Genomic DNA, 21647 nt, shown 5'->3' with positions numbered 1-21647 from the left:
CGCTCATCACTTTTATAGTTTCTCAGCGTTTTGAAAGAATCGCCATAACGTACATGGGTCCGGGATTTTGCCCACACAGTACACACTTGTACTTAAGTTGATCCTCGGTTGTAAGCCTGAAATACAGACAATTCTACCTCGAAAGTGCTATGAAAATAAGCATTCTATAGATCCATGCATGTCAAAAGGAACTGCTTTTATCATAAAGATCTAATCCAGGGCAGTGAGGACAGTGAAGCATATGGAGTAAAACCCACACCTCCCTCATCCAACACTAACTTGATCTCTCCAAGTGGATGATATTTCTGAATCCATTCGAAGAACTCTCGAGGCTACTTCTGCGAACCTGTAGGAAGAAAGAGGGGTTCTAGGAAAGAAATTCCTTAGGTGATGCTTGGTACCAATTGGCCTTGAATAATTTGGTGATAAGAGCGCGTCGTTCTACCTCCTACTAGGGATGCAAACTGTAGGATCATTATCAAACAATTTTGCAAGTTGTGGACAAGTCTGTAACAAAGGTAGACCTTGAAGTGGCTGAGTTTTTTTTCTTTTTACCAAAATAGTTTCTTGGACAATGCTTGTTATTTTGATTTAGGTTATTGTCTGTTTGTATGATTTGAAAGCATGGGCAGGCTGAAACGACTCCTGTCTCACAGGCCTTGACATTATATCACTCTGGCACGTAGCTGTAATCATACCTGTTTGCACTTTTTAAGTACATCATCCATGGTGTGAGAGAGGCATTTTCTTAACAAAAGGAAGATTAATGATTTAACCCTTTATCCTCTGGTAGAGGGAAGCCGTACAAATTCGAAGGGATTGATTGACTAACAGTTTCTGCTGTAGTATCTGTCAGATCGTTGTTCATTTGAAACTGCTGTTAAGCAAGCAAGTGCCTTCCAAACGGTTGTATGATGTTACTACGCAATCCGTTGTAATGCATGCCTTTTCCGCGCATGCGTTACAACGCGAATGCCACTACCACGAATATGCTTTACAACAAAAATGCCTTTACCACGCATAGTTATACAACGATTTTCGTTGTATAACTATGCATGATAATGGCATTTTCATTGTAAATGCTTTTTTCTATCCCTGCCCCAATTCCTTATATGTTCCCTAAAATCATTTAAAGTTAGTGTTATTTAAAATTATTACTCACAGTTTTTCTTACACGGACTTCTCCTTCAATGTTATGTAGTCCCTTTTCTATTTTTTGTAAAAGCAGTACATAGACGCACGTACGTTATTATGTCGTTAGGGAGGCTGGCTTATTTCAGGAAGGACGAAAGGCACAAATCATCGTCTTTATGGTAAGTCTTATTTCTTTTTTTAAACTCACTCTTTTTGGGGGGGGGACTCCCCTCCTCTAACCCCCCCCCCTTTTTTAATTCTACCTTTACCACACATTCCTTTACTACGTATTTCGTAGTAAAGAAATGCATGGTAAAGGCTTTACGTGGTAACCACGCATGCGTTGTAAAGCATGCGTGGTTAAGTACAGCGTGGAAACGGCCGCGTTGTAGCGGCTTTTTCCCCTTCCAAACAACCAAAGCAAAAATTGTTCTGTGGCATCAGGGGTGAAAACTAAATTCTGCCACCATCCCCGAGGCAGAATGAGTGTATCGAAAAGAAAAACAAGAATTCTGGAATGCTCTTTTGCATTATCGGTCCTATTCCTTCTCCTCAAAGTACAGAAGTTGGTGGAGGGACGTGGCTCTCCCTTTAGTCAAGAATGGTTGTGACTTCTGCTTGCTAAACTAATTTCCTATTAGCTCGAACATTAATCCTATTAGAGTTTTGTACTTATTTAAGATGTTCTGGGGTAGATGACCCACACAGCACTGTCTTGTCCAAAGCTCTTTCCCAGGACAGGATCCACAACTTATCGCTTGTGAGGCTCTCCACAACTGATTGCTTCTGAGGCTCACCTGGCTGCTGGAACCCTTCTGCTGCCTGAATCCTGCATATGTTTACTGACACACACATACAAAAATGTAGATTATTATTGTTCCAAGTAAGGCAAAAAGCAATTATTTTTTGAGGGGCTGGCAGGGGGAGGGGGAGTGAGTGGTTACCTATTGCTGGTCGAAAATTCTCACTTCATTTTAGAGTTTGATTGGTCACAGTTGACAGACGAGGCATAGTTTCAGCGCTATTATGAGAGTTACAGGAGAAGCAACACATTGTTTACTACTCAGTGAATGTCCAACATTGCTACTTACTCTTCCTGGTCACTGTGCAGATGGAAAAAGGCAAGCTTTGATGAACAAAGCCTGCACAGCTTCTGTATGTGCTGTACCTGTTTGAATAGTGACACTCCTAAAGATAATGAGTCCACTTGGTGTGTATGAAGTTCTACAAATTCATTACATTAATTGTCGAAGCCTGTGGTAGTTTCCTGTAGTTTTCTATTCTGAGAACATGTTCATTACCTCCTACAAAAGAAACACATTTCTGTTCCCTGTGGAGGCTTGTGAAATTGAGCCGAAAAATGATTGCTACAGATATCAGTTTTGCAGGAGAGAAAAATGTTGAGGGAGACGCTCCTTGTTGAATATATGGTACCATAAAAGATTGAAAGCGCACATCGTGTGTGTGTCTCCTGTCAGATTTTCAGCAACAGCTTCTGCGTTCATCTCCTCGCTTACTCTGGCAGATCAGAAGTTTCCGCTTTGCCGATCAAATTGCCTGTGGTTGTCATAGGCATGCCTATGGATGATTTGGACGAGAACATCCTAAACATATTTATTGCTCTTGTAAACATTCAGTTAGATGGTCTGACATTTTTAGATGTAACTACACTATCTGTGTATTTCTCACTGTTTTGTTTCTCTCACACACTATGGTTGGCTATAGACATTTCAGTATATACTCATTCCCTTGCATAGGAGGGTGATACTTGTACACCCTTCCTAACCATTGCTGGACTTGACAGCTTTGAAGAACTCAGCTTTTTGGTGTTGAATGTTTATAGCCCATGCATTCTCATTTTTAGCTATCTTTTACTTCTTGCTTGACAGAGAAAAGAGGCTAAGTTGACACTGTAACTACACTCCCTGACTGTTTTATAACATTTTTTTTGTCTCATTATGGTTTTCTAATAGAATATGAATCATTACAGGCACATAGTTTAATGCATTTGTTCCCTCATGTGAGGGATCTTTGTTGCAAACAAAACTTAATTTTTCTCTAGGTCTTGCCTATACACCAGCTCAGTTGGTGTCCATTAAGTTGGGCGGAAGGGAGTGTGGGTACTCTAAAATGTGTAAGCTTTTTCACAGAAACAATTTGGTGCGCTCTCCTTCTTTTTTAACAAGGGTATTTTCTGGATTTCCAACTCATTCAAAAGAATATGTAGGTTTTGTTGATCCATGAAAGTAATCCGAGCTAAAGAGATACTGTATTGTTTTTGATATTAGTCCTCTTGGTCTCCTTTGTTAGAACATGGGAGTTGGGAAGTGTTTTTGTTTTTTGTGAATGAATGCTTGAAAGACTTATTGTAGAGCCCTACGGCTGCCTCCAAAGGTATCCTGGCACTGGACCTAGATGAGCAAGGCGGTGGGGTGGATTCAGGATTAGGCCAAGGTGTAGGATACCAACAGCATGTTTCTTTCTGTCACAGAAATGTTGATTGGCTTCACGTTCTTTTCTTAATCGAAAAATCTGACACAATTTTGTCAACCATAGAGAGCTAATGAAGTATGGTGCAGCATACGTAAGGGAGCAAAAGCAGAGTAAAGGTAAATAGGAGCCTTTAAGATGATGCCCCAAAAAAATTAGCCATTCTGTTCATGGCCCAATGGCCGATACTGAAGCATATAATGATTATCTTTCTGACTGGTAGCCAGTGAGTATCCAAAAGTTGTTTAGAGATAGATTCCCTGTGGGATATTTAAGAAGTAGTCTGGCAGCCGAATTCCAAATGATTTTGATCTGACACGCCATATTTGTGGGACTTGTCATGGAAATGTACTTAATAAGCTGGAATCTGAGGGTGTACCACGTACACTACTAAGCTCCTTGCATTTTTTCTGTTCAGAAATTGAAGGTGCCCCCCCATCCAGAATATCATATACATCTGTAAACTAAACAAGGTAGCATGCATGGTTTTCTAGAAAGCCATTTCAGTCAAGGAGAGCTGTAGGGTGGGTAGATGCTTGACTAAATGCCTAACCTGTGCAACTACATCACTACATGCTTAAGAAATTGCTAGTCGTTATATAAAAGCAAGACGTCTGTGTTATGCAAGCTTTTCTCAATGGATTTTTCATGTAGATTAGCTGCTGGATTTGTCCTAGATGGCATTAGCAACATGGTTCCTAAATTGAGGTTATTCAGCCCCTATCTACCAGTATCCACACTGCCACCAACTTGTTTTCAGTAATTGGATGTATGTGTAAAGAAGTGTTACTTTTATGACTGATGTTATTGATCGTATAATTCCTTCTGTTAACAATGCCTCCTCACCCACACACTAGTCCAGTGTAGGGTAAACATGCAAGCCTTCATCATCTATGAATTAAGTGTGTGTGCAGAGTTTACCTAGGAGTGAACAGGGCCTGCCATGAAGAATATCTCAAACACGTGCAGTGGCACCTGCGTGTTTGCTTAATTTTAACATGGTTGGATACCTTTTTCAGTTTCACACTGCAGTGTGGTAGACGTTACCCTCAGTATTCTCGTGTTCAAAATAGTTTATTGAATTTTCATAATAAATAAACAATAACAATAGACAATACAAAGCTTAGTACCAAATAAATACCCAATAACAATAGAGGAATCATGAGAACATCAATTTAATTGCAATAGGTAAAACAGTAAATATAATATTTATAGAAAAGAAAAAGAGGGGGAGGGAAAGAGAACATCTATAAATGTATTATAATAGTGACGAAAAAGAGTTACTAAAACTTAAACTCTGGATTATTGTAATGACAATAGATATCATGAAATAATACATATTTAAGAAGATAAATAGATATCAATAGGTTTCCAAAAAGAATGATATGAGTTAAAATTATGATTAATACCATGTAAAGATATCTGAGATCCTCTTCTAGTAAAAATAAACCAAGACCACCAAACGTGTCCAGGTAATAAAGAAACATCTTTCCAACATGTTGTAATGGTTTTTAAAGCAGCTGACAATAAAAAAAATTGAAAAGTTTACCTTTGAATTCATTTAATTGTTGTGAAAGAACAACAGATTTGCAGATTATCAATTTGAATGAAACATCTTCATGAATATTAAATCTTTTTTTGTAAAAACCCAAACTTCAGTCCAAAATTTAAAAACAAAAGGACAATCCTAAAGCATATGCTGTAATGAACCAGTATGTAATTTTCAGTGGCAACAAATTAAAGTCGGAAGAAGTTTAGCATGAAATAATTGAAATGGAGTCCATAAACAGTTATATAAAATATGAGTTAGTTTGATAGAGCGAAAAAGGTAACCAACCAGAAATACTATTAAGCCAAATAGTTTTCCATGTATCAATAGAGAAAGAGATTGAAAGTTTGTTATTCCAAAATGTTGAGATAACATTAATATTGGTTCCATGAGAGGTGGGCATTTTTTTAATATAGTATAGAGACACCATGAGGTAAAGTGGAAACAGTTTAAATATAAATTGATAAATCGGACTTAACATCAGAAGGATTACAATGAGGAAATTAATCTAAAATAGAGTTACATAATGAATCATATGTGATAAAATCAGAGGAAGGTAAAAGAAATTTTGTTAGAAAAACTTCAAATGAAACAAAAGCATTATTGTGATAAACATCCTTAAAGTAGAAAATACAAGCTTTAATCCACGAGGACCAAAATCTAACATTTCTATTAAGTTTTATAACTGGGTAATACCATAATGACAAATTTTCGGTAGAAGATATAGGAGATTGAAAATTCAATCTATATCATTAAAAATTAGCTTGGTGCATTTTAAAATAACAGAATTATGAAAAAAATGATATTTATTAGACATAGTTAACAAAGTGGGTAATGGAAACGTTTCTATTACAGTTTTTTCAATTAAAAGCCAAGTAAGGGGATTCTTTAAAAAAGAGTGGGTAAACCAAATAGAGCTTTCTTTGTTTTAAAATAAAAGCTTTGTGATAATACAAAAAATCTGGTAATCCAAAGCTTCCATTACGCTTGAGTATTTTAATTTTTTTATAACTGATACAAGATGATTTATTATTCCAAAGAAATTTGGAGAGGAGTTTATCTACAGTTTTATAAAACTTCAAGGGAAATTAAGTGGGAATCATGGCAAGTGTAAAGAATTTTTGGTGCAATAGTAATTGTTATAGAATCCATTCAACCCCACCATGAAAGATGAAGTGAAGACCATTTGGTTCTTTTATCTTTAATATAATTTATGATGGAGTCACAGTTCAGCAATATTGTTGACATCATGGATGAAGAAAATTCAATTCCAAGATATTTCAATGTATCTTTTTGCCAAATGATATAATTCATGAGTATCATATCAGGAGTACAATAAATATTAAAAGGAAAGAATTCTGTTTTATTAGTATTTAACCTATATCCAGAAACTGTGAGGAACGAGGCTAACGTATCACTATTAAATAACAATACATCATCAGCATATGCTAAAGTTTTAATAATAACATCCTTGATATTAATTCCTGTAATATTATCACATTTTCTTATAGAAACAAGTAAGGGTTCAATACCAAGTAGAAAGAAAAGGGGGGAAAGGGGACAACCTTGTCTCGTACCTCTGAAAAGAGAAAATAGATTAGAAATGTTGCCGTTAATAAATAAATGAGCAGTAGGAGAAGAGTATAAAGCAGAAATCATATGTATAAACATGTCACCAAAATAAATGCTAATAAAGTATGAAATAAAAACTGCCAGTGAATTTTATCAAACGCTTTTTCAGCATCCAATGCGAGGATTCCTGATGGTAGAGACAAAATAAATCAATAAGGTACAACAGAGTTCTAGTATTATTGGCTGAATATCTATTCTTCATAAAACCAGATTGATCTGGATGAATAATAGATTCTAACACAGACGATAATCGAGAAGCAAGTATTTTGGCATACAATTTACAATCTTGGTTTATTAAAGAGAGAGGACTATAATTTGACACAAGGGTAGGGTCTTTATTAGGTTTGGTTAATACAATAATAAGGGCCTCAGTAAAAGAACCAGTAGTAGTTCCCGTAGAACGAAAAAAGGTAAAAAGTTGAAATAAATGAGGGATAAGCTGTAACTGAAATTCTTTTAAAAACTCAGCAGGAATACCATCAGGATCAGGGGATTTTTTTTTTGAGAGAGATTTATGGCTAATATAATTTCATTTTGAGTAATAGGTGAGTCAAGGTTAATTTTATCTGATTGCGAAATCTTGGGTAAACCACAATTTGACAATAAAAAATCAATTAAGGAGGCATCGTCAGTTAGGTTTGTTATATAGAGTAGTATAAAAATCCAGGAATTCATTAAAAATATCATTTTGGATAGAGCAATTTTACCATTTAGAGCCATGAATTGAATTTATTTGTGTTTTATCTTTTTTGATGCGTAAATAATTGGCTAAACGTCTTCCAGATCTATTAACATTAAAAGCAAATTTGGCTTTAGAATTCGAAAGCTGAATACCAGCTCTTCTGCTAAGGACTGAGTTAAACTCATATCTAAATTTCTGTAATTTGAATCTGTATTGAGTCATTAGACGTAATAAAAAGTCTCATATTTTGCAATTTGTTTATCCAAATTTTTAAGATTTTCATTAAAAGTTTTATTTTCATGGGACATAAGAGAAATAGTAGCACCTCTAATATAAGCTTTAAAGGTGTCCCGTCTATTCACCATAGAAGTAGAGCCTTCAGGGTTAAGAAGAAAGTAATGTATAGCATTTAAGAGTTTTAGTTTATTTTGTGCATTGAGAACAATACTAGTATTCATTCTCCATCTGGATTGTGTTGTAACATTAGAATTCAATTTCAAAATAAAAGAAATTAAGGCATGATCCGAAATATCAATATTACCAATAGTAGGAGTGACCACAGAGTTAATTAATTGTCTGGAAATTAATAGATAATCAAGTCTAGATTGAGAATTGTGTGGATCAGAAAAAAATGTAGAAAAAATGTGTGGGAAAATGTAATCTCCAAATATCAACTAGCTTTGTAGTTTGAAGAAATGATTTAAAAGCAAGGAGGTCAAAATGTAGTAAGAGATAATCTATCTAATAAGGGATCAGATAAAACATTATAATCTCCACCAACTACGAGAGGAACTTTACCCAATTTGAGAACTTCAGTTGTCTGGACAGACCAAAAGTGAGGATCATCAGCAGTAGGACCATAAACATTTAATAAAAACATAACCGAATCATGAACTTTAATTTTAGCAATAACATATCTTCCATCTGATACTGAAAATTTGTTCAGAATTTGACAATGTAGTCTTTTTACAAAAAGGATGGCAACACCCTTTTTTTGCCATTTGCAGCAGATGAGTCAATACTATCAACCCATTTTTTTCATATACTCTAAAATGTTGTCATCAATATGAGTTTCCTTTATGAAACAAATATCCGCTTTACAACTACCCAAATAATCTAAAATGTTTGTACGTTTAACAGGATGACGTAACCCCTTAACATTTAAAGAAACTATTTTAATATTTTGAATGCTAACCATAGTGAAAAAGAAAGAAAAAGAAGGTCAAGTAGAGTAGACAAAGATGTAGATAGAGAGAGGAAAATAGAAATTCCAAAACAGGTGATAAAGAGAGAGAGGGGAAAGAAAAAGAAAGCAAACAAAACATAAAAAATACGACAAACACTAAACATTATTACCAGGAATGAAACACACACATACTTTACAAGCATGACCGAAACAGTTGGAACCCCTTGTGAATATAACCGTAAAAATTGTCAGGAAAATGCGTAAAACTAATGTTCAGGTAGTAGAGTCATGAGTATCAATTGAATGCTGTAAATGCTGATCCAGAAACAATCTTAAATCTTCAGGTCGTTGGAAGGATTTAGAGAAATTATCTTTCCAAATGCGCATTCTTGATGGGTCAAAAAGACCATATTTAAATCCAAAACTTCTGAGCTGAGGACGAAGAGCAATAAATTCCTTGCGAATAGAAACAGTTTCTTTTGCAAAACCAAAAGATGGTGACGAAGAACTTTAAAAATCATTTGTAGAGGTTTTGTGTGAGGAGGATTACGATGTGATGGAATCCTACGCGCCTTATCAATTGCAAATTTTTCTGGAAATTTGATATTCAGAAGGCCAGGAATCAGATTCTCCAAATATAATCTGCAATTGGAACCTTCAACATCCTCTGGCAAATCAAAAATGCGCAAATTATATTGTCTGTTACCATTTTCCATATCCAGAAGGAGAGCAGACATAGGAGGCATTTTCGCTACTTGTTGAGAGAAAGCGTATATTAACTTTATTGTCATGTATTTTAACTGAATTATCAGAAATTTTCATTGGCATACTAGCCATGTCTTTGCGCAAATTTTTAATCTCTGTCGCAATTGAGTCTCTGTTGGCACAAAGTGCTTGAATCTCGTCAAGAATTAGTGATAAAGAAGGTTCACTTGACTCAACCACCTTAGATTTAACAGGAGGAGGAGAAATCTGCTGCTTCCTTTTAGTTTGCACATTTTTATGATCCATGCTTTTGTTTGAAGAAATAAACTTGCAAGGAATATAAAAATAATAAAAATATAATAAGTGCTGAGAAAAGCTTGACAATAATGTAATAATTATTGAGAAAAGCTTGAAAAAATGAATGGTGCAGCAGCTAAAACTGACTGTTGGAGTGGTTAGGCCAAAGCCAGGCCCTCTCCTAAGCACTTACTCCTCCCCCCTGACAGACAGTACCTCAAAGCAGGGCTGAGAGCTGAAGCAGGAAAGAATAAAACACCACTTCTACCAATGAGCAGACCTGAAAAAGCTTGATCACAGTGACCTCATTTTAGGAGACAATTTGACAGGAATATCGTCATTATAGATGAAAAAACATGGAAAATCAAGCCGAGCTCAGCAGGCGGCGGCCATCTTGTTTTGCGCGCTCGCGCGTCTCCCCCATTACCCTCAGTATTATAAGTGCCATGTTCATCAAAAAATTGAATTGTTCCTAATTGAAAATATAACATCCTATAAGAAATTAAATAAACGGGGAATGCATATCATGGCCGTTCAAGGAAATAGGCTATAGCTATGTATTGAATAATTGTGAAGGGCAAGCGATATCTCTTTAGTGTGATGGTGAATAGAGCACATGGAGGGGCTATCTCATATTTGGTCTGTCTCCCCTTATTGTTACTAAATGAGGATGCTGAATATTTGCATAGTATTGCAAGCAAACACAATCTTATATATATTTTTTCTTTCAATGTTCTTTTCCATTTACTGCCCATAATGTGATGGAGGTCTCAAAATAACTCGTTGTTCCATTTAGAGCAAGAAGTTTTTGTTAGACTGTGTCACTGGGTCTTTTATTCTAAGACATTGCATTTGACTTTGTAGAGTGTCGCTGGTTGTGACGGAGACTGTTGATGCAGGCTTACTTGGAGAAGGCATTGTTGAAAGCTTGATCCATGCATGGAAACATTTGCTTTTGCAACCAAAGGTAAGTGAGTGTTCACCAATGACGTGCAAAAATAACTAAGTGTTGTGTAAGGCCATGTCTGAATGAAGAATTTTAGTTTAAAAATAGACATTAAAAAAAAAGTAGTTAATTGAGATTAATATAAATTTGGGTTCTCTGAAGGGGAAGATCAATTGACTAGGTTGTAGGGCTGTAACTAAAAAAGGATTTATTTTTCAAACTTGTTAATGAGTATTCCAGCAGGAAAGCTTCATTCGTTCCCGGTGGTACATCAGAGACTCTGGATGTTGAGGTATTCAACTAAGCCAAGGTAGGTAATTATATGTTTAATTCAGAGCCAGGTGGGTGGAGTTAAAGGGCATGTGACCGGTTATACTGGGCATTTTGTTCTGTTAGTCGGGGCCTTCAACTTATCGCAAAGCATGCACCCAATATAAGAAAATATGCCATTATGTTGCAGTCTATGGGTGCCAAGAAGGTATGTGGTATTGTATAATGGATTTGTTTGCTGGTTTGGGAGGGAGAGTGTTGTTCCACTCCTTTAAGATAAGGGGTAACCTAATAATCTGGTCAGTCACAGTGTATGTCTCACATGCAGTGCCATGTTAGTTTTCTTTGCCCTAAGAACTGGTAGAAAACTATATATTTTTCTCCTGCTAATGTAGCCACCCTTCTATGTTCCCGAAAGGATATTTATAAAAAAAGGCACGGAAGCATACTGCGTTGTCTGTTTTGAAGACAGTTTAGTTAGACAAAGAACAACATGAAAATTATCAGCATGGTGGTCTTCTTGAAGATCAGTTTCTGCCCACTGTTACCTTTTCCTTTGCAAAATTTAATCTCCAGAAGGGACTAGACAAGAGCTAATAATATCCAGTAACTCCAGAGAAATTCTTCTTTATTCTCATAAGGCATCTTTCTCTGAAACTAGATCATTTCATTAGATCAGGTTTGCTTTCCTTTAAAATTCAGGGTAACTAGCAAAAAATCGCAGAATTCATACAAAATAGAAGACCAATCTGAGAATAACATCAATTGAAACTATGTTTTATCATGCATGTGAGCAGTTTCTAGACAACTGCTGGGAGAATAAGTTAAAATGTTGTCATGGTCATGTCTCAACAGGAAAACTATTTAAAAGGTATGGAGTGAGTTTGTTGTGAGGAAGTACATCTGGGGTGACTAGCCAAATTCTAATGCCAGTAAGACGTTTTTACGGAATTGGTAATTTTTACTGCAAATTTTATTTTAAATGTGTTTTTAACAAGTTGCAATTCAGTTTGTAACAGTGGGTGTATCAGAGTTTGACTAATGAAAATATGGTTGTAAATAGATTTTTTTTAAAGCAAGCTACACAAGGAAAGCCCACATTCCAAAAGTTAGTGTCTGCTGTCTGAGTAGACATTGTCTTCAAAATGAGGTCTTGACCTCTTAAGCACAGGAAGTTTGCTGCCATGTTCCAGTCCTGGGCCAATCATTGCAAATTGAACACTGATGTTGCCTTCCTGTAACTGTTTTATTTGTGTTTGTTATTAAGCAACCTTGAACTTCAGCTGTCTTCTTGCTGCTAATCTTTGTCATTGCTTTGCTGCACTACTACTGTGTCTAATGTGCCTGTTGTGTGTTTACAAGGCAATATTGTGAAAGCTGTGGTGCCTATCCATTTCCTGTTACTGGAGGAACCCTTTGTTTACCCTCCAGTGAGTTTGGCAATCATCCAGGCTTATTGGAGGTGGTTTATATTGCTTTTGGTTTTTGTCAACATCAGAGCTGCTGTCCAGATGTCAGAGGGACACTGAAATTGTCACCGTTTCTGAGTGAAGGTGGTGATCAGCCACTAAACCTAGTTTAGGTAGCTATGTTAGCAAGAATTACAGAAGCTATTTAACTGCTCCACGGAGGCTTGCGGGGAGAGCAGATGGAGGTTAGTGGTGGTAGGAGATAGTTGGTAGGAGAAAGGATGGAGGCAAAGAAAGCTTCTCCAGCACTGGAGAAGCTTTTAAACATGTAATGCAACAGACCCTCTGTTGGCGCTTGCATCCCTCCTTATCTATTTACTGAAGCCTTCATCCAGTACTTTTTGCGTCTGTTGTCTTGGCACTAAGGAGACCTGCAAACCAGGAGAGAACATATTGGATTAGTGGTAAGATCTCTACCTGGTTACTGCCATCTTTCAAGAATGGAAAAGTCTACAGAATTGCCTTGCTGACGTGACATGTGAGACAAGAAGGACTTAGCTGGCTCCCTGCAGAGGGCTCAAGTATAGTATACCTGCTAGAATTCGGAAACTGGTCCCCAGGAAAATGTTCTCAAGACTTAGCTGAATTAAAGACCTGCCCGGGCACAGCGTGACAGACCAAGCCTGCTCATGAGCAGCATGGTTGTGAGGATGTGCCTGCACCATCCTCGACCAATCCCATGCCTGGCTGCCTGTTTTCTCATTGCCAGAGAAACCACTAGGTAACAGACTTTCACATCCCGGGGTATGGAATACTGTTGCGTAGGCTGGATGAGGTCACCCTGTACTTGGAATCTTTCTAGCCCTTACTCACCCATAGATTTTCCAGGCAGAATGATTGTAGATTGAAGTCACAGTCACTATCTAATCATAAAGGATCAGTTTACAGTTGGAACTGGTCCAGCCAAAGATGTCAATGAGTGGCCCAGGGACCATGGTTGCTCCTGGTCCAATGAGTGCCCATGACAATTCAGAAGCCTAGATGTGCGTAGCAGATTCTGAGACACAGGCCCATAAAGGATTAGGCATTCCTGGAACTCGATAGTAGTAGCTGGCCCACACTCTCCCAATAGTTTGATAGAAAAATATAGGGACCAGTTACAAACTTAATAAATCGGTGCACTTCATGACAAAATGATCCATGGTCAAGCTGTCATGCATGCATACATACAGTGCTGCCATCCAGCGAAGATTGTGGATAAATGGCCATTCTGAGTTGAAAATAAGTTAGAGCAATTGTTGGGAAGGCCGAATTAGCAGTTTGATGCGCCAAGGTTATAAAGAAAAAGACAGCTAGTTCTGAAATAGTTGTTGTTCTGACTGTGAACCCCAAAAGATTTCAAGATGCAACCTTTATGAACTGGGGGATGGAGACATACAGGTATAGGGGAAGTGAGTTGTTACAGATGCAACAGTGGCAATCATTTAGCTTCCAGCTAAAATTATCCCACTCTCAAACAGAAGTGTAGTGTGTGTGTGGGAAGGTAGGACACTTGCATGAAGGAAAGAAAGTTCCAAGGTGAGGTGTATTGGCCATTACGAGGAAAGATCATCTAGTGCAGAGAATTCCCTAGATAACTTTGACATTTTTGAATATAAAGGAAAATGTGGTATTAAACATATTGAACAACAGAGAACTTAAAAACAAACTGTCATACTACTTGATGATTGAAGGAGGTGGCATCCACGTTATAGGAGACTCTGGTTCGCGGTATACTGTCGTGGAAGAGTGTGTGTAGAAGTAAATTTGAAAATAAATTAGACCGAATTTGTGAGAGTCTCACATAAGCACTGAGGAATATACCGCTGAATTCGAGATTCTTGGGTACTGCAGTTAAATATGTAAAGTTAAGAAAGGGAAAACAATGGGGTAATGTTGCATAGCGAAGAAGGGTATCTCTGTTCTGGGTTGATTAAATCAGAGAAACTTGTATATAGTCCTAGAACCAAACAGTGCTGATCAAATGCTGGTGCTGTGTGAGGGCGAGACCACTGGATTGAAAATGCTAGTCGTGTTTCTAGGTGATTCAGTGGGAAGATTGGGAATTTATTTGGGTTCGAGTATAACATTTTACTCAAAGATAATGCTATACTAAAGGTTCACAAATCTAGAAATGTTTCTATTCTGCTCAGGGAGGAGGTATACAAAGAACTGAAAAAATTGATTGAGGCAGACCTAATTGAGCCTATTGATTCTTAAGATTACTCAACCTCTTCCTACTTCCTTTGGTCATCACACATTAAAATTACAGTATGTGTAGACCTTCGGGATTTGAACAACAGTATTTTCATTGAGGAGATTCAACTATGTAAGATCAATTATATGTCTGCTTACTTGATGGTTATCGACATGTTTTCTATCATCATATCATCAACTCCCATTTCATGCTGACAGCAAAAGATGCAGGGAATTCAAAACCCCTGATCGGTGCTTCCAGTTTAAAAGGATGATGCTTGCTTGGTTTGCCCTGCAGTGGGTTTGCCGAGACGTATGTTTAATCTGTTCGAAAAATTAAAGTGATACTTTTTTTCCCGGGATGACAGTTATGGGGAGAGACCAGCGTGAACACAGTCACAGGCTTGAAAGAGTACTTGACATCTTGGGAAGAATGTTTTGACTGCGCAGTACACCAAATGCATATTTTCATAGAGAATGTAACATTTTGAATCAGTGTAATCAGTGGGTAGGGCATCCGACTAAAGGCAGAGTTATTGGATGCTTTCAGGTGTGCTCCTGCACCTCACAACTCAGATAATGTCAGTATTTTTCTGGGTCTGGCAGAGTTTTCTGCTAACTTCAACTGGTTTGCAGACAAAATCTTCCATTTCAGACAGCTGGTTAAGGCGAAAAATATGTTCTGTGGTAAAACAAGTATCATGATGCCTGACCTTTAAGGTTTTGGTCCGCAAGGTTTAGGTATAATTACCATTCATGCCTGTGCGAATAGTTTAGGGGCATGTTGGAAATTTGCCCGCTTTGCTGAGCCGTCCAGATTTTTTTATGCCCAGTGGTAAAGTGTTTCCTTCTCCATTCAACATGGTAAAATTGGTATACTCATCATTGGCATATTGAACTTATCTATGTCCCTAGTATATAGTATCAGGGTATATAAGGGCCCGTAAGTAAAATTTCACAAGTAGACTGCAGCACTTGTGCCATCCCTTTCGTGACAATTTAAACAGGACTGCAGGCCTGCTACCAGTAGCCTGGCTCTGTAGATGTGAACTGCAAATTCCACCCACCAAACAACCTCTTTTTACGGACCTCAATCTTTCTTTTAAATCTTTATAAATCACCTCTAAGTAAGCATTATTACCCATTAGGCGGGGTGAGTTGTATTCAAAAGAAGGATATGTAAAATGTTCATATTAGACAGGATCTCACAGTGACGAGACTTACAAAGCTATTTTCACTGCAGCAAGTATGATTCTAGGATGCAATATTAAATATGAGTCCTGTATCCCGGCAATAGGGCTAGCTAGAAACCTATTTAAACAACTATCTTTAATAATTATGAAAAATCCCATTCAGTGGTGAAGTGAGTTTTTTTTTCTAAATATCAAAGAAAAGTAACTTTTATAAAGTTACCTTACCCTGCCTGAAGTCCCTGGAAGCTAAATTAGCATTTTGCTCTGCCACTTTCAGCTAGCCAGTAATTAGTATTTAAATTAGTGTGAATGAGGTGTGAACTTTCTCCTAGAAGCAAACAATAGACTGACCTGAAAGGGCAGAGATGATTTATCTGAACCTGTCGTAATATGCAGGTGGGCTGGGAGGAGCCTTTCTGACATTAAAGTGTCAAGTCTTGCTTTAGTGTCCCATCCTGCTTGACTGGTCTGCTAGAGTTTTTCATTTGATATTTGGGGTGCACTATATAGAGACCTCCATGGTCACAGACAAGTGTTAGCTGATACTTGAGCAAGCCCTTCTTGTGTCCCCCTGCGAGTCAGGCCTCAATCACAGTGGGCCTCTTTTTTACATTACAATGTCACAGCATGTTTGATATGTCTGCTGGATTTACATAGAACATTTGGGTTGCACTTCAAACTATGAAGGTCGGAGGCCAAAACAATTCTTTTCTAACCCATGTCTGGTTGCTTAAAACTCTGCTTTGTTCTATCAAACTTCCTGTCTCTGAGGTTGTTGGGAGTACAGGGACTGCCTAAGATTGGATTTTAGTGTTAAAGTTGGGAGGAGACTTGAATTACCTTTTATTTTCTACAAAAAACAAGCTTTATTAGCGATTGCCATATTCCAGGTACTTTCAAAAAGGGGGTAGTGATGGACAGAGTATCTGAGTTAATCAGAACACTCCTACCCAGTCAACAGATCAGGGCTTGATCCATCACCGTTTTTTAGCTCACTGTGTCAGGCCTTTCGTCGTGGCTCCTCAGGATTGGTTTGATGCTGAAAAGGGGCCCACCTCTAGATCATCCCAAGTCTGGCTCTTTGTGACGCAGACTATTAAGGAGATCAAGCGGGGGAAAAAATGAAGATAGTCCGGAGGGGAACAGCTGGGCAACTGGAACTGAAAACCTGCAACATACAAAGCAAGGAATCAATGGGCAAGTCACTCTATGCCTAACTACTCTCTACCCCCCCCTGCTTTATGTCTGACACCCACCTGAATAAGACTACAGGCGTGGTGGAACCAAGAGTGACAGATCAGGCGTCTTCTCGATTCCCAGGATTTCCTGCTTAAAGATATAAAGAAGACCATAAATATGCCCCCTCTTTCCCGCCACTTGGTATAGGGTTTCACAAGCACTGAATGTAATGAAGATCATTCACAACCTACCCCCTGAGAACTGGAAGGGAACCGGAATGCCAATGAGGATACCATACACCTGTCACTAAGTATGGAAAAGAAACGTTCCCCTCCGAGAGGATGGATAATGAATTGTACCGGCAGGTACACAAATACCCTAAAAGTTTCTCAACCAAAATAACCGGGAGTCAATTAGGGTATTCCAACCAGGAATAAAGTCTGGAACATAACTGTTGCCCAGCAAAACAAAAGGTTGCTGTGAAAAACGCACTTCCCTGCAGATACGTCTCTGCAGGAAATAACAGGAGCACTATTCCTTTAAAGTACAAAGATACTTGATGTCAGTATTTGAACAGACCTCCGAACTCAGCCGAGTTGGAGGCGACTGGAAAACAGTAACAGGGAGTACAGTACAGAGTAACAACACCCCCTTTAACTCAGGGATAACCTGTAGCAGGACCTCGCAAGACGCGAAGTGGGCGCTTCCTAAGCCCCTCCAGATAATCCACAAAGCGGTGCTTAGCCGGGTTCAAACACCGAAAGATCAGCAACCGGGACGGGCGCTTCCTAAGCCCCTCCTGGTAATCCAGCGGTTCCCAAACACCATTCAGCGTGAGCTTCAGTTCAACCCACCTGAACTAGGACAAAACAAAAGAGCCGGTCACACGAGCCTCTAGCCCGCTCGTCAGGAAGGAATAATCGGCAAAGCGTCTTCCGCAAACACCAGGATATCCCGTTTCCTGGTCGCGCCGCATCATTCTGACGCGCCGTTTTAGGAAACATGGGAAATGTAGTCTTTTCATGTTCAAGACGAGTTCACAATGCAGGCAGTGATTTACCAGCGGCCGGGGCTTCCTGACACACTGCACCATCCCAGTTCAGAACCTGGCTATATGAAAATTAGTCAGTCTCTGGCCCAGTGCATCATGGGAACAGGGCAGACCAAACTACCAAGCCAATTCTTCACTGGAAAGGAAACAAGCTTCCGGGGACCGGTTTCTGGCATTACAGCCGTCTTCGGCCCGGCTTGCTTGAATCCTGATGGTGCAGTGAGCAAGGGACTCATGTCTGAGCATACCCTTCCACACTTATGGTGGCCAAAATAATTTCAAAAAGGGGGTAGTGATGGACAGAGTATCTGAGTTAATCAGAACACTCCTACCCAGTCAACAGATCAGGGCTTGATCCATCACCGTTTTTTAGCTCACTGCACCATCCCAGTTCAGAACCTGGCTATATGAAAATTAGTCAGTCCCCGGCCCAGTGCATCATGGGAACAGGGCAGACCAAACTACCAAGCCAATTCTTCACTGGAAAGGAAACAAGCTTCCGGGGACCGGTTTCTGGCATTACAGCCGTCTTCGGCCCGGCTTGCTTGAATCCTGATGGTGCAGTGAGCAAGGGACTCATGTCTGAGCATACCCTTCCACACTTATGGTGGCCAAAATAATTTCAAAAAGGGGGTAGTGATGGACAGAGTATCTGAGTTAATCAGAACACTCCTACCCAGTCAACAGATCAGGGCTTGATCCATCACCGTTTTTTAGCTCACTGCACCATCCCAGTTCAGAACCTGGCTATATGAAAATTAGTCAGTCCCTGACCCAGTGCATCATGGGAACAGGGCAGACCAAACTACCAAGCCAATTCTTCACTGGAAAGGAAACAAGCTTCCGGGGACCGGTTTCTGGCATTACAGCCGTCTTCGGCCCGGATTGCTTGAATCATTTTGTCCACCATAAGCGTGGAAGGGTATACTCAGATGTGAGTCCCTTGCTCATTGCACCATCAGGATTCAAGCAAGCCGGGCCGACGACGCCTGAAATGGCAGAAACCGGTCCCCGGAAGCTTGTTTCCTTCCCAGTACAAGAATTGGCTTGGTAGTTTGGTTTGCCCTGTTCCCATCATGCACTGGGACAGGAACAGACTAATTTGCATATAGCCAAGTTCTGAGCTGGGATGGTGCAGTGAGCTAAAAAACGGTGATGGATCAAGCCCTGATCTTTGGACTGGGTAAGAGTGGTCTGCTTAATTCAGGCACTCTGTTCATCACCACCCCCTTTTCTGAATCATTTTGTCCACCATAAGCGTGGAAGGGTATACTCAGATGTGAGTCCCTTGCTCATTGCACCATCAGGATTCAAGCAAGCCGGGCCGACGACGCCTGAAATGGCAGAAACCGGCGCCCGGAAGCTTGTTTCCTTCTCAGTACAAGAATTGGCTTGGTAGTTTGGTTTGCCCTGTTCCCATCATGCACTGGGACAGGAACAGACTAATTTGCATATAGCCAAGTTCTGAGCTGGGATGGTGCAGTGAGCTAAAAAACGGTGATGGATCAAGCCCTGATCTTTGGACTGGGTAAGAGTGGTCTGCTTAATTCAGGCACTCTGTTCATCACCACCCCCTTTTCTGAATCATTTTGTCCACCATAAGCGTGGAAGGGTATACTCAGATGTGAGTCCCTTGCTCATTGCACCATCAGGATTCAAGCAAGCCAGGCCGACGACGCCTGAAATGGCAGAAACCGGTCCCCGGAAGCTTGTTTCCTTCCCAGTACAAGAATTGGCTTGGTAGTTTGGTTTGCCCTGTTCCCATCATGCACTGGGACAGGAACAGACTAATTTGCATATAGCCAAGTTCTGAGCTGGGATGGTGCAGTGAGCTAAAAAACGGTGATGGATCAAGCCCTGATCTTTGGACTGGGTAAGAGTGGTCTGCTTAATTCAGGCACTCTGTTCATCACCACCCCCTTTTCTGAATCATTTTGTCCACCATAAGCGTGGAAGGGTATACTCAGATGTGAGTCCCTTGCTCATTGCACCATCAGGATTCAAGCAAGCCGGGCCGACGACGCCTGAAATGGCAAAAACCGGTCCCCGGAAGCTTGTTTCCTTCCCAGTACAAGAATTGGCTTGGTAGTTTGGTTTGCCCTGTTCCCATCATGCACTGGGACAGGAACAGACTAATTTGCATATAGCCAAGTTCTGAGCTGGGATGGTGCAGTGAGCTAAAAAACGGTGATGGATCAAGCCCTGATCTTTGGACTGGGTAAGAGTGGTCTGCTTAATTCAGGCACTCTGTTCATCACCACCCCCTTTTCTGAATCATTTTGTCCACCATAAGCGTGGAAGGGTATACTCAGATGTGAGTCCCTTGCTCATTGCACCATCAGGATTCAAGCAAGCCGGGCCGACGACGCCTGAAATGGCAGAAACCGGTCCCCGGAAGCTTGTTTCCTTCCCAGTAAAAGAATTGGCTTGGTAGTTTGGTTTGCCCTGTTCCCATCATGCACTGGGACAGGAACAGACTAATTTGCATATAGCCAAGTTCTGAGCTGGGATGGTGCAGTGAGCTAAAAAACGGTGATGGATCAAGCCCTGATCTTTGGACTGGGTAAGAGTGGTCTGCTTAATTCAGGCACTCTGTTCATCACCACCCCCTTTTCTGAATAATTTTGTCCACCATAAGCGTGGAAGGGTATACTCAGATGTGAGTCCCTTGCTCATTGCACCATCAGGATTCAAGCAAGCCGGGCCGACGACGCCTGAAATGGCAGAAACCGGTCCCCGGAAGCTTGTTTCCTTCCCAGTACAAGAATTGGCGTGGTAGTTTGGTTTGCCCTGTTCCCATCATGCACTGGGACAGGAACAGACTAATTTGCATATAGCCAAGTTCTGAGCTGGGATGGTGCAGTGAGCTAAAAAACGGTGATGGATCAAGCCCTGATCTTTGGACTGGGTAAGAGTGGTCTGCTTAATTCAGGCACTCTGTTCATCACCACCCCCTTTTCTGAATCATATTCCAGGTACAGCCACATTAAGAAACAGCAAATCTCTGCATCAGTCCAACAAGCCATAAGGGGGATTGAACATCATACAATAACAAAGGGTGGACGTAACTCGCAGACCTGCACTCTGCGGAACTCTGCGGAGATGCATACAAATTCTATGGAATTCTGCAGAGTTCTGCACACCCCGAGGCTCTGAATCTCAACCTGCCTGCACGTGTGCACTGGTCTGTACTGTGCCATACTCAACAGGTCTGGAGCAGGGCACCGAGTCGTGAGGCCACTATCTAGGCATGTACACCGATAACAGCAAACGACTCTAGAAGAGAACTCAAGGCCTTTTCCTGTTTACAGGCCCTCTGCACCGGAACAGGCAGCAGAGTTGTGCAAAATAAAACATTGGCGGAGATTCTCATTCCTATCCGAAGAATGCACAATGTGCACCGTCCCCAAAATTGGGCTCCTACACGCAGCCTTGACCCCGAAAAGATGGATAATGAACCATTCCTGCTCTTCCCTACACAGTGTCGCTTTGCAATTCTGGCAATAGCATACCTAGAACTAAGAATAAATTAAGCCCCCAAGGAGTGGCGTCACACGGTAGTGCACTACAAACACTAACGCTTCATTGACGTTTTCACATCTGTGTGTATAATCATGGAAAAAGACTGCATGACGTCAAATAGCTTTATTTGCATGCACCTTCTGTGTTGCGGGGATGTCTACTGCACA

The 21647-nt window shown here is 40.0% G+C and overlaps 1 protein-coding gene across 2 annotated transcripts in view; it reads left to right on the top strand.

The window, feature by feature from the left end:
* Positions 1–21647, top strand: part of PRMT9 (protein arginine methyltransferase 9) — a 302633-nt gene that overhangs the window by 112228 nt on the left and 168758 nt on the right. For both annotated transcript variants that reach the window (XM_078676899.1, XM_078676900.1), the window contains exon 5: positions 10540–10642. In XM_078676899.1, coding sequence (XP_078533025.1) covers positions 10540–10642 — 103 coding nt within the window. The remainder of the gene's footprint in view (positions 1–10539; positions 10643–21647) is intronic.

This window comes from Lissotriton helveticus, chromosome 2_1 (assembly GCF_964261635.1).
Source record: "Lissotriton helveticus chromosome 2_1, aLisHel1.1, whole genome shotgun sequence".
NCBI lineage: Eukaryota > Metazoa > Chordata > Amphibia > Caudata > Salamandridae > Lissotriton > Lissotriton helveticus.
Note: the sequence above shows the minus strand (reverse complement) of the source record. Positions and strands in the feature narration are given on the sequence as shown.